This window comes from Heloderma suspectum, chromosome 1 (assembly GCF_057233095.1).
Source record: "Heloderma suspectum isolate Gila_16-S chromosome 1, 16-S_ref, whole genome shotgun sequence".
NCBI classification, from domain to species: domain Eukaryota; kingdom Metazoa; phylum Chordata; class Lepidosauria; order Squamata; family Helodermatidae; genus Heloderma; species Heloderma suspectum.
This window is the reverse complement of record NC_139458.1, coordinates 83540443-83554490: the sequence shown is the minus strand read 5'-3', so window position 1 is coordinate 83554490 and position 14048 is coordinate 83540443. Positions and strand designations below refer to the sequence as shown.

At 43.6% G+C, this 14048-nt stretch overlaps 1 protein-coding gene across 1 annotated transcript in view; it reads left to right on the top strand.

Annotated features, from left to right (window-relative positions):
* MAPK8IP1 (mitogen-activated protein kinase 8 interacting protein 1) overlaps positions 1-14048 on the top strand; it is a 79675-nt gene that overhangs the window by 17808 nt on the left and 47819 nt on the right. The window contains exon 2 of the mRNA XM_084850427.1: positions 7463-7568. Coding sequence (XP_084706553.1) covers positions 7463-7568 — 106 coding nt within the window. The remainder of the gene's footprint in view (positions 1-7462; positions 7569-14048) is intronic.

Sequence of the window (14048 nt, the reverse complement as noted above, 5' to 3'; positions counted from 1 at the left end):
CAGGCCCTTCTCATCCCACCCACCCCCCAAGACGGGGCTCTTCTTAAATGAAGCTTGAACTTAAAATGCAGTCGAGCACAGAGGAGGAGAGCTGGCTGGAGGATCAGTGGGAGAAATGGTAGGCGATCGTCGGACTGCTGGAGGGATGGGGGATCAAGCGGATTTAATGTACTTATGTAGCATTGTACGAACAGTTCTCTTCTGCTTTATGGTACTAATGTATTTATTTGCCCAGTGCAGTTTGCCTCAGCAAAACCCTCTCCCCCTGTATGAGCAAGTTGTCTGCATAGCAGCAGCAGACTTGCATGTGCTGATTTGCTTGCAAACTTTATCTGCTGTGAATGAGACTGAGATGCTGCTGCCCAGGCAGAGCAAGGAGACCAGATCATCTAGGGCTCTGCTAGTCTCTCTCTGCCATGCCTGGCTTTGCTCCCAAAGGGGACTCCTCAGCTGCCGAAGGAAAAGAGTTATCTGTCAAAAGGCAGATGCTAGGAACTGGATTGTTGGGTATGAAGGAAGAAGCCTTGCTGTGGAGGAGGGCATGGACTTGTGAACAGCATGATAGATAAGGGGGTGGATAGAATGGGAAATAGCCCAGCACCCTCAGAAGTTTCTGTAATTGTCTCTTACTGTCATTGAGTGGGGCACTCAGAACCCCAGAGCTGAACATATGGGGCACACTGCAGGAAATAGCCCTGTGTCTGCTGGCCTGTCGTACTGGCACTTGCTTCAGTTCCACACTCAAGGAGAAGGTGTGTCAGTCCTTGTGTCAGACAGGAACAAAATTTAATACTGCTGTCGATCGGAAGTGACAAGCTTTGTCATTTCCAACAGAAGAGCTTTCAGAGGAGGCTTTGGAAATCTCTTCTGGGAGGTTCTGGACATTTTTAAAATGTTCCTCTCTGGTAATTGGGGTCATTGTCCATTTATTAGCATCCTAGTGACACAGACAGACATTTGCATGCAGTAGAATAAATACTAACAGAAGAGATTTCCTGACTCTTGTGACCTCTCTGGAACAGGAGAGGGAATCAATTAATGCTTTGGCAGCCCATTGCATATAGATTCTTTATCACTCCCCACCTTTTCTCCTCCTCATTGCTGTCTTTCTGTGTGTAACTGCTTTGAGATGCAGAAGTTGCATGTCTAATGTCCCTCCCCCTTGCTTATCCACAAATGTGTCATCCTATTACAGCCCTGCTATGGACACCCCCCCCACACACACACACACACCTCATGCTGCAAGCAACTTGCTCTTGAGCTCTGGAAATTCCTGTTTCCAGCACCAATATGACAGTGCAGTGAGTTGTGCACAGCAAATGGGTGGCGGGGGCAGAGCGGGGAGATAGAGACATCAAGAGACCAGGGCCTGGTATCTTTTGCCTAAGTATGCACCAGAGAGTCACAGATCAGAATGGCAACCCTTACATGCATTATACTTCCCAGTGTAACTGGTGATACCTAGCGGGTTGAGGCAGAGGCGACCTCCCTCATCCCCACCCCCCAAACAATAGAGCCGAGGGAAGGATTCAGCTGAGATCTGCTCTGAGAGTGACAGCTTCTTTGCTGGACCCTGCTCTGAGCAGCAGCCTTCGCAGCGACAAATTTCTCTGTACAAAGACTTGCCCTTGGCAAAATGTCCCTAAATGTTCCCCACTGTTCTTCTGTGAATTGATCTAGCAAAAGCCGTAGGTTGCATATTGGAGGGGCTAGAGAAAGCACTTTAGCAGGGTTTTAAGAAGATGGAATTAGAGTCAATATTGATAAGATGATGGAGATAATCTGTAAATTATTTATTATTTCCTTCCTTGCTGTCGCCCTTACTGCCTTTTTTTATGGACAGGTTGACATGTCTGTTTTGGTTCTTAATGCCAAATGCAGTCTCTTATCTTAAGCAACTTGCTAGGGGTGGGGAAAGACATTTCTCTCCTGAGGGAGGGAGGACATAAGAAAAACAAAGAATACAAAAACTCTTTTTTTTATACATTTGATAGATCCATGGGCACATGGGAGCAACTGAGATCTAAGCTAAGCCTCAAAGGAGATGGTGTTAAAGAAGGGAGTCTTTTTCTTGGAAATTATTCTTGGTAGCTTTCTTCTGTGCATGTGCGTGTGTGTGTGTGCACGCGTTAGGCAACAGTTATTCTTGCTGCCAAAAGCAATGGAAGTATCCATCTTGCAGTGCTACTTTTGCTTCTGCTCCTCTCATCTCAATGGTTGAGTGCTGCAACTGCTTATGAAGAGTACTAGTTGAATCTTCTTTAGCCAAAACCTGTTTCTTCACACATTGTCCCCACCTCTAGATTCATCCTCTTCATCTGTGAATGGTGCTATGTTTCTCTTTGGATGGTGGTATGTTTTTTGATAAAATATACATGGGGCAGAAACAGAATTACACATTTAACTTGAGTTGGCCGGTGTCAAAGAAGAGTTAAGGCTGGAGAGAGCATTTGTGCTGAATTCTGAAAATGGCATGCTCCTAACATCATAGGCCAAATTTAGCCTTAAAAAAGAGAAAGAGAGAAAGGGGGAGAGAGATGACAGAGAGTTAGAAATCTGATAGTTGGTCCTGCTACACTTTGTTGTAGGGTACAGTATCAATTTTGTTGAATTGGTTCCTTTCTCACTATAAAAACATTGTTTGAAGCATATGGCCTCTTTCCCCCCATTTTCAAAATGTACATTTATAAAGAGGTAACATTCCATGTAGGTAAGAGAGAGATGCTGAGCACTCTTACTGTGAGCTAGGCATGGATACAAACATGAAGGAGATGTGGTGTGTGTGTGTGTGTTTGTGTGTTAGGGAAAGGGGAGTTCTTGTAGGCAGTGGGAAGGGGAATGATACTAGCAGGGGAAGGATGAATTGTCCCATGAGTGGAACTATGGTCCACTTAAGTCGTAGCTACTTTCTTACGCAGAGATAATCTCTGTTTAAGAAAATACTGTATATGTGTATATTTCTGCCTTCTGTAACACACTGTGCTTCTCAGTCCATATATACTGTGGCAGAGTAAACACTTGCACATTATTTCACAAGAGTTGGCCTTCATCTCTAGGAAAAAAACATAATGAGTGAAATAGTGAAGGGGAAACTGTGGGTTGTTTCCAATGGTGTCCATTTGCCAGTGGAGCAAATGCCACTGGTGGAATGGATTCTCCCTCCTCCCTGCGCGCGCGCACACACACACACCCTGCGAAGATTCAAATTTTCTCCAGAAGGTTGGGGGGCTCTCCACAGCAGATCTGAGGTTGTGCAAGGGGCTGTAGGGGGGAGGATGGGATGGGAACATCCCATTGCATGAGCAGAAGTCCATTCATGTAACATCGCATGTAGGCCAATATCTCAAGTGCCCACATATTGCAGTACAGGATAATACTTTGTATTTAATAGCATGCATTGTCTGAAAATACTGGACTGTCCTGCACATTTCTGTAACTGGTATTTGATCCTTAGACTCAAATAAATTCTGTGTCAAAAAGATCTATTTAAGTGCAGTTAGGGCATAATGGTAGGATCAGCTAATGGAGGCTACTGCCAAGTAGGGGTAGCATCTGTTCCTCCTTTTGTTGACCTAAAAGTGAAGAAGGTTGCTACTAGTCCTGATGGCTATGTGCTACCACCAGTACCAGAGGCAATGAGCCTATGTACACCAGCTGCTGGGAAACATGGGTGGGAGGGTGCCGTGGGCTCATGCCCTGCTTGTGGGTTCCTGGTCAACAGCTGGTTGGCCACTGTGTGAACAGAATACTGGACTAGATGGACCCTTGGTCTGATCCATCATGGCTCTTCTTATGTTCTTAAGGTTATGGGGGAATATTATCTATGGCAAGAGGACACCACAGAGGCAGGCCGGGCCACTTCAGTCGGTATGAGTTTGGATCTTGGTTCTCCATCTCTAATTCCATTTAAGGTTGACTTAAGATGTTAGAACAACCGAAATGCAACATAGAGCAATTCCCACTGAGTCCAAATTCTGCCCTGTGATACAAGACAGTAAGAGGAGTCAAACCTCTACCCAGTTGAGACGAACACCTACCTAATGGGTGGGGAATGTGAAAATAAGGTATGTTTGCTAATTTGGCTAAAATCTATGCAACTGTTTTTTTCAACAAGGAGAAGGAAATGGAAGGAAATAGTTTGCCAGTGGTGGCTTGAGCATTAGAGCTCTCCCTAATCAAAATGGGAGGGGGATACAATGAAATATAACTGAATCATCTTGTTTGTTTGTTTGTTCTTCAAACTCACTGTAGCTCAAACTAAAAATAACAGTGAGGTTGTTGGTGGGAGGAAACCTATAGTGCAGCCTCCCCCAACTTGGTGCCCTCCAGATGTGCTGGACTACAGCTCCCATTGGACATGCTGGCTGGGGTGATGGGAGCTGTAGTCTAGCACATCTGGAGCATGCCAGGTTGGGGAAGGCTGCTGTAGTGAATTATAGTTACTTAGATTGCCTTGTGTATCTTAGGGATGTCATCAGGCTAGTCCCACCCACATACAAGGACTGTTACTTCTCAGCCCAAACTTTGCACTGAGAAATCTGACAGCCCATTGCCTTGTCTGCAAGCTCTTCCTCCCCTTTCCTCCCAACCCAGAAAAGGCAAACAAAATTATCTCTCAGGCTGAGAGAAAACAGTCCTTGGTCTGTATGGAATGAGGGACTTGTTTCTGCCTTCAGGCCAGAGAGACATGAAGCAGCTGGAGTCATTTCCTGGTTGCTCAGACTCCCTTTGCTGAGTTTGAACCATCTATGAGACCCTGGATGCTTCCAGACAGATGGCTCCTAGCACTACCAGTTGGAAGGCATTGTGCAGATGTTCTGTCTTTGTCTCCTTAATGGATTTTTTGTGGAAAGAAAAAAGATGGAAGAAGTGGTGAAAAAACATGGGACAATTACAACTGGAAGATGTCATCATCTGGAAACACCCCCCCTTAAAATTCTGTGAATGAGGCAGGGATAAAAGCCTTGTTTGGAAGCCCCCCCCCCCCCCGTCTCAGCCTGGCTGTGTTTTTGGACCCAGCTCCCCTGCCCTGTATTATATACCTGCGTAGCCAGACACACACCCCACAGCCACCTGGATAAATGATACTATATTTCAATTCATGCATCTTTATTATCTTAATGGGTGTTTTGGAGGAAAGGGGATATCAGCTTATAGTATCACTTTTATCTGCATGTGTGTGTTGGGGGGCGGGAATGTAACACACTTCCAGGTTACTTTAATTTACTTCTAGAAAATGGTATAAGAATCTGTCAGTTTGGGGGTAGTAGTACAACCTTCTCTGTTGCAGATAACAAACCTGGTTATTGTGGTTTCTCAGTGATGGAAAGCAAGACCATGGCTTTGCAACTTGTGTTGTATTGCCTGCCTTTCACGTGGGTGTGTTTGAGGGACTGTTTGCCAGTGAATTTCTGCACTGAAACATTTGGCATTTCAAGCCTCTATTGATGTCGTACTGACTGACAGAAAAGAAAGAGTACAAAAGGAAGCAAGCCAAAAAAGGGGTGAGGCAAAGCATGAAAACCATACTTGAAGTTTTAAAAAATGTACAATATAATATGTTATACTATATTGTTGTAGTAAAAGTTATACAAAAAAGTGTTTTTTGCCTTCTTTGGGCAGAAAGATCTCTCAACACTTTAAGTGAACTCCAGCATTAACTAGAATTAGATCTTTTTGCTCCTAAAGAAGGAAACACGCCATAACACGTTGGACAAATTATGAAATATAATTATTTTTTACTTTTGAGGCTTTATCTCCTCCCTTTTTGGCACTGACAGTCCATTCCCACCCTGCCTGCTCAAACACACATGTACACCCTAATCTCAGATCTATGGGAGATACATTCATTCTCTCTAATCCCAGGTATATGGGGGTTAATCAATGAGAACTTGCCTCTCTGTATGGTTAGAGGTTATTCACATTTCAAGTCTGAAATATGGTGCTGAAAATAGCTTCTGGTGGGCTACATCCAATGCTGCACAAGTGGAATTCCACTCATGCAACAGATGAGAATGGATTGTGTGGGTGAGTGGGGTGGGGGGATATGCAGGAGACTGCAGGGGGAGTGAGAATTTAATCTGCCATTGGTGTCTGTTCCACTGGCAGAAGGACACTGATGGATACAACCCAATGGTATGTTCTGTGGGTTATGATTCAATTTAAACTATTATCTTGGTCCATGTAGGTGAAATAACTTTTAAATTCCCTTTCCTATGCATGGACTTGCACAGCATTTTTAAGGGAAAGAATTCCTTTAAATATGGGTCTAGTTCAGATGTAATATTAAACCATAGTTTAGCATTACAAGAATGAGCGTCAGGCTTGTGTGCTATCAGAAGCTTTCGTTTCCTTTTTAGATTAACTGCAACTTGCTATTTCATCTGAACACCAACTGGTTAATCTTAACTATGGTTAGTTGAAACAAGCTTATTTCAAATCATAGTTTATGAAGTTGGCTTGTTTCAAGGAACCATAGTAAAAATTACCAGTTTGGGCAAATGTGGTTAATCTGAAGCAGAAGCCTTCAATCTTCTCTTCATGGCTGCACTGAAGGAGGAGAGGGAAATTCGCAATCTCAAGGCTTGCTGCAGCTCTTCCTTGTAATACTAAACCATGGTTTAGCATTACATGTGAATCCTCTTCCAATTTTAAGAAATGTAGTGGTTTGATTTTTAAGAGGTTGAGTGGGTTGTGTTTTGTGTGTGTTTTTTAAACTGCATAGAGCCAGGAGCAAATGTTCCCTGATGCTTTAAAAGCTTTGATTTATTTGTTTTGTTTTTTGGCAAAAGGTATATACGATCACCTAAAAATACATTAATTCATGAACTTATACTGTGTGATACGGCTTAATTTTTAATGAGAGGTGTTGTAGCTCAGCCTTGCCTGAAAGCCATACTCATGACCATGCCCTCTCACAAGGAAGCCATTTCCCCCTATCCATGGGCAATGTTTCTCCATAGTAAAGCAGGGGTGGGCAACCTGTAGCCCTCCAGATCTTGCAGGATTCCAACTTTCATCAGCCTCAGCCAGCATGGCCAGTGGTTAAAGATTTGGAGGGCCACAGTTTCCTATAAAGAACAGTTGCTGTTTCTTAGACACATTACTTGGAGGCATGAATATGCAAAATGGCTCTCTAAGAAAATGATCGTTTTGTTTTCCAAGACATAGGTTCATCCTCTGTGCCCTAAGCCAGAGGGAATGTTAAAGGATCACAGCGCAAAAAACAGGAAATCAGGAAAACTGTCAGATAATTGTTGCAACAGGAGACACAAGTTGTTTGGAGTCTTTCATCTGTATTATTATTTCAAATAATTGTTAATGCAGCTCTGCATACAACTTCCTCTTCTCTCTTTTGGTTCCAGCCTTGGGGATATAACATTGCCCCAAGCAACACTGTATGATGTTTTCTTGTTGGCTTGTTTTCTTTAATGGATAACCGCATGGTCTTTGCCTTAATTAGGCTCACCCATGACATCAGCCTTGAAGAGTTTGAGGATGAAGATCTCTCTGAAATCACTGATGAGTGTGGAATCAGCCTGCACTGTAAGGACAGTTTGGCTTCACGGGTAAGGACACCAGTGCTTCCCTATTTATTAGTGAAACAATCATTCCCTCCCAAGAGGTGGAGAAGGGATACTATAAACCAGCCTTCCCCAGCCTGGCACCATTAAAATGTCATGGACTACAAGTCCCATAATCCCCAGCCAGCATGGCCAGTGGCAGGGTATGACATCATAAATATTTCTCCTTGACAAATCCATGCCCAGCTCTACCCTTTCCTACAGGCCCTTAATCACAGCCCCCTTCCACCCTACTCTGTCATCTCACAAACCCAAGGCCTGGCTGAGAAGGGACTAGTTTGAGTCTGATGGCTGGGGAAACTCAGGAGAAAATTATCTCAATTCCCTCCTTGAGTCCTCACACTGTCAGGTTAATTTATTTAGAGGCCTGAGTCCTCTCATCTTTTCAGTTTAATTTATTTGAAGGCCTGGGTATCACCAAATGGTTAACAATGGCCTGAATATACTTGCCTTTCTCTGTATGAATGGTATCAAAGCAGCCTTCCCCAACCTGGTGCCCTCCAGCTGTGTTGGACTGCAACTCCCATAATTCCCAGCCAGCATGGCAATTGGGAATTATGGGAGTTGACATCCAACACAGCTGGAGGGCACCAGGTTGGGGAAGGCTGTGTTCAAGAGTGTAGCAGTCCTCCTCATGCTGCAGTCTGGGCCTGTGTCACCCTGAAGCAATGTTACTGCAGTGCACTCTGCCTTGACCGCAGGAGCGTCTGGGCCAGAATCAAATGCAGGTGCCATTGCCATTGGGTGAGCTTATTAAGCAAAGCTTCATGCATGAGGTTCTAGCCTGGGACTCATTCCCAGCTGCAGATCAAGGGTTTGGCCTTGATCTAAGAAGTACACAGTGTTTTCAGCCTGAGATAAACTTTCCTCAGTTACTGTCAGATCCAGGGATGCTTAAACTAAGGACCCTTTGTATGAAGGGAGGAGAGAGTTTTACCAAGCGAAGCAGAATCAGCATTATCCTCAGATATCTAATATTAACCTCAACTTTCCTCCAGTTGGCAGAGCCTGTGCTCTATGTTGTACTTAAGGTTGTCGGGTCCCTTTACTTTATGAGGTTCTTTTGTTATTCCAGAGCATCACTCACTCATGTGTCCCTTTTAGCTACACTTCACACTCCCATAGAACATTCTGGATGGTTCTTATTCCCCAGTATACCAGTAGAACTGCTGAGGTTCAAGCCTGTTGGACAGCCAAATCCTTTGATCTGGAAGACTTTTTTCTTAATCCCAAAAGCGTGCAGAGAGTTATGTTTAATCAGTGGTTAGGAGAGGCACTCTGTGCATGCTCAGGTGATTCTCTTTTACTCCACATGTTCCACAGCCGAGCATTGAAACCAGAGCGAGTGGCTGTTGTCTGGAAGGGCTTTGTGATTCTATCTGAAGTCTGGTCTTATGGATGTGATGTTTGTAGTTGGATTGGTTTTCGCATGGAAACACTTCCTCGTGTGAAGTATCACACGAGGTGATATAAGGGTTATTATATCACCCTTATATGAGGTGATATAACGGCCACATGAAAATTGTTCCACCGCACTATGGTGGAGGCACCTCATGTTTGAATCTACTGTAATACACTTTAAATGAACCCACAGAGGTGACTTGTTAGAGGTTCTAGGAGTGGTGCAAACAACAACCCCATTAACACTTTGGTGCTGAAGGGAAACAACTAAATAAAACACTTGTAAATTAGCATTGTCTATACTGCAAGTGAGCAACGTTTTATCTTGGAGGATCCAAAAGTAATTTCTGCTTCAGGATTCCAACCAATTATACTGGCCTTGCTGGTGCCAGAACACTGAGGCTGTCAAAACACTAATGGGGCGTACCAATAACAATACAGGAAATTTATAAAATAAAATTGTGGGGTATTTACATGGTACCTCTCCACTGACAAAAGTAAATCTCCTCCCTCACCCTTACATATAGCATGGAATGTTGAAGAAGCCTGGACAAAACAGCAATCTGAGTGGCCTGTAAAAGCCACAGGAACTAGTAAAATGTAGGAGTTTAAAAACTACATGGTTTTTGACAACAAAGGTACAAGTGTGGTGCATTTGTTACGTATTCTATGCTAGAGGGGAAGGAAGCTGTGAAGATGCAAAGAAAAGCTTAGAAGGTTCTCTGTTGCCAGAGGAAGTATGTTCTCTATATATGATATAGGGAACATTTCAGGCCCCAGGGGAAAAGGAATTAATGGAGAACTTCCCATTAACAACCCTGCTGGCCATGGGAGAGCCACATTGTTTTGAGACTTAGCAAAAAAAGGCACATGAAGAACACAAAAGGGATGCAAACACGGAAGAGATTTTGTTGAAGGATGCAAATATTTTAGGAAACAACTTCAATGATGTTACACTTGGGCAGAGTACATGGACACTGATCGAACAAATATGTTGTTTAATCAGCGAAGTTGCAACAGTGTACCGAGAAGGGAGTTGAAAAGGGGAGAGAGTGTGATCACAGCCACAAAGAAAAATGCCTAAGACACAAAAGAGAAATTGCTAAAATATGAATGGCTCTACATGTAACAGGCAAAAAACAAAACCAAACCCTGAAGGGGCATCACTTAATGGGAAAGAGAGAGAGAGAGAGAGAGAGAGATTAAATGAGTGTAGAGTCTGTACAATCAAAAATGGTTTCAAACCATCATATGGAAATTTCAATTCACTGTAGTCAAAATTGGAGCATCAGCCATGCATCCCATTTGCAGAAAATCATGGAGGCTTGCCCATAAACTAAGCAGCTTGTTGGATGTTTCAACTCCCTTACAGATGAGTCTCTGGAGTGGAAGTCTTTGAGATGGTACTACATAATGTTCCCCTTTAGCAGGGAAGGAGGTACAGCCATTGTAGCCTCTGCTGGTTCTTCCCCCTTTACAGACTTTGCAGTCCAGGAGATTAAGGGTGCTTCCAGACGATGGTTTTATAGTGCCATCGCATTGCCTCATTCACATAATTTTACAGGGGATCCAGATGACATGGTCTTCTATTTGTAACCTCCTGTGTTTTCTTGCCAATTCTTCTGTCTCTTTCTTTACCATGGAAAATCTGTTAAGGAAAAAAAGCTGGAATAGCTGTACAATGCCTTTTGGTTGTTAGTGCTAGGAACAATGATGCCTTTCCCTTTATGTTGCAAAGTACCAAAAGAGGACCTGCCATTCCATTGGTCCATTCACCTATCCTCCTCCCATATTTTCCACGGGAAGAGACCATATCTCAGTGGTAGAGCACCTGCTCTGTATGCAGAAGGTCTCAGGTTCAATCCTTTGCATCTCCAGGTAGGGCAGAGAAACACCCGTCTGAAAGCCTGGAGAGCCATGCCAATCAGTGTAGACCAGCCTTCCCCAACCTGGTGCCCTCCAGATGTGTTGAACTACAACTCCTCTCATCCCCATACTGTTACAGTCCAATGCATCTGGAGGGCATGAGGTTAGGAAAGCCTGCTGGAGACAATACTGAGTTAGGTGGACCAATGGTCTTGCTCAGTATGAAGCAGCTTCATATGTGGGATAAAACTGAAGTCTGTTTACTGCTGCCGTACTGGGTGATAAGGGTGGATAAAGTTTACCAGTGCAGCAGGAACCACAGCAATTAGACATCCTCTCTTGGGGTGCTTCCAGACAAGGTTTTTATTGCCCTGCCTCATTCATGGGGATTTTAAGGGGGGTCCAAGCAATGTCTTCCACTCATAACCCTCCTGTGTTTTCCCACTACTTTTCCCGTCTTTTTCTTACTGCAGAAAATCTGTTAAGGAAAGATGGAAGACCTGCACAGTGCCTTTTAAGTATTAGCAGTAGGAGCCCTCCATCTGGAAGCGGTCTTGTTGCTTCAGAGCTTTTAAAAGAAAGGGCATGATATCTGGATTGACAAATGGCAACTGCAGAGGAAGAGGCTAGATAGAAACAGAAGGACCAGTTGCTACTGTGGTGGGGGACAGCTGGATCCCTCTAGTTGTTCATCAATTAAGAGTAAATTTTCTGACATAAATAAATAGCATTTCTGAGCATGGCATCATCCATTTTTGTCTGAATTGAGTCTGCTATGTTTTTATTGGGAGAGGAGAGGGGGATAGATGAAACATGTTACATGATGTTTGGGGGCAGTGTGTATTTTAGTGTAAAGGGCTGTTAACAAGAGGTGCCAAGAGGCTTCAACTGACAGGCCTGTTCTCTGATGGGGGGGGGGTGTTAATGGTGAAAAGAAGGCATTTAACACATACTCAAAAGTACTCTTATTTACTTCACATGGCACAGTGCCAAGTCCTTGTACTTGAAGCTGCTTTTGGGGCCACGCTCTGGTTAGCCCCAGCTGAAAGCAACCTCTGCGTAAATGGATCACATATCTACTTAGTTGATAGAAAAAGACAGCCTACAGTGCTTCAAAGTGAACATGACATCTGAGGATAAGTAATTTAATATGGATGGCAAAATCTTCAGATTTTAGGAGTGCAAATAACAAATGTCAGCTGCATCAAACTCTGGGAATTCAAGGACTGAAGACTAAAAACAGCACATTTGACAAAGTTCATGCAAGGGAAAGTTAGAGATATTATTTGTTCCCTGAGAAGAGCACACAAAGCTTAAACTTCCTTATACACAGGCATAGTAGTATCTGCTTTAATCAGAAGTGTTTGTTCATGTTTACGCCAGTGGAGGCTAGTGGCTGCTATGTCAATGGGTTTCACTCTGAAATCCACTCTGGGTTTCAGTCAGAACCAGTCAGAACTCTAAAGGAGCTATCCAGAGCGCTGAACCATTTGGGGATAGGGTTCAGCACCTTCAATTGCTCCTTTAGAGTTCTGACTGGTTCTGACTGAAACCCTGAGTGGATTTACTGCCCCGCTGATACAGGAGCCACCAGCCTCCAAGATGACTGGAAGCAAAACAATTTGGTTGTGAGAAAGGGCATGAAGAAATGCTTGGAGAAAATGATAGACTATGTTTTACAAAAAAGTGAATTTTGTTGCATACAGCCAGCACATCTGGTCCAGAATCCTCAGGGCCAGAATAGCAAGACAGCTTAGCCTCCATATGTATAGCTCTTTGGAAAAGTGTGCTTTTCAAAATGTATCTGGTATCATATGTTCCAATCATTCCTGCTGATCTCCAGAGATACATGGGCAACTTCCTGCTTGCTCAAAGGTCAAAGCCCCCACCCCCTCCAAATACACCTCCCACCCCAAATACTTGGAGCTACAAGAAAACTCCTCTTGAAGGGCTGTCCCAAGACATTGTGCTGCCTGAAGTGGATCAAGAAGTGATGCCACCCACCCAAGTCAAGGTGCACAGTACCCAAAGGCACCGATGTTACTTTGGCACAGCCAATCCCACAAGCACCTCTTCCCCTGCCTGGCAGAAAAATGCAATAACATTAAATTAAGTAACCAAGAATTACTTGCCATTTCATGACACCTAAAATCTGCTGCCAGAGGCAGCAACCTCACTGCTTAATGGTAGGGCCAGCCCTGCTTCTTAGGCTTCTTTCTGTTCCCCAGGGAACTGCAGCAGTACTCCTCTGAACCTGGATGCCTTCAAGGTTCCTGAAGGAGAATTAGAACAAAGAGTGCTGCCTTTGTAGAGTCAATGATAGGCTGACCATACGTACCGTTTTAAATGGGACAGTACCGTTTTTTTCATATTTCCCAACCGTCCCGTCGTTTTAATATAAATGGCAATTTTGTCCTGTTTTTAATTTTTGTAAAAAACTGAACGTGTTTATCATAAGGCTCTATGCTAATCAATGCATGCAGTAAAACTACTAGTGTGACAAAAGAGGAAGTTCCATTTACTTTATCCAGTCAGGGGGCTTCTGGAGCTAGTGACAATCAGACGCCGCCCCCTGGCTTGAGTGGCGGGGAATTCAAGAGGCGGTCGCTAAGCCCCATTCAGCATGTGGGAGCCACGAGGGTGAGTCTTACTGTTATTTCTACCATCATTCCGCCCATAGATATTCTTTCTGCCCTACATTCAGTTTGATTCGGACTTTTCAGACTCATATTTCGGTTCAACAGGCTGTTAGCTATTTTTTTAGCGGAACTCTCTGGTGGGATATTAGCATATACCAGCTTGTGATAGCAGTCAGGGTGTTCATTCCTTTTTTTTTTCTTTTTGGTATATGTTTATGATTTTTTGCAGTCTGGCCACTGCAGTCCTGCATTAGAGTGTTCAGTGTGGTATGCCATACAGATTTGTTTACTGCTCGTGTGATGTTTTATAAGTATTTTATATATGTATATTTATGAGTGGGATTTTTTGTGTATATGCAATAAATTAGTGTTATTCATTTGCGCCCCTTTCCATGTTCCTTTGCAGTGAGTTTAGGTTGTTTTTTAGGTCTCTTATAGCCTGAGAGACCACAAAGGGAGCTGCAGTTGTTTTGTTATATTGTGGTTTTTCATGAATACGGAATATTACTAACCCCATCCCATTTTTGTCATCCCAATATCCCGTTTTTGTCTCAAGGAA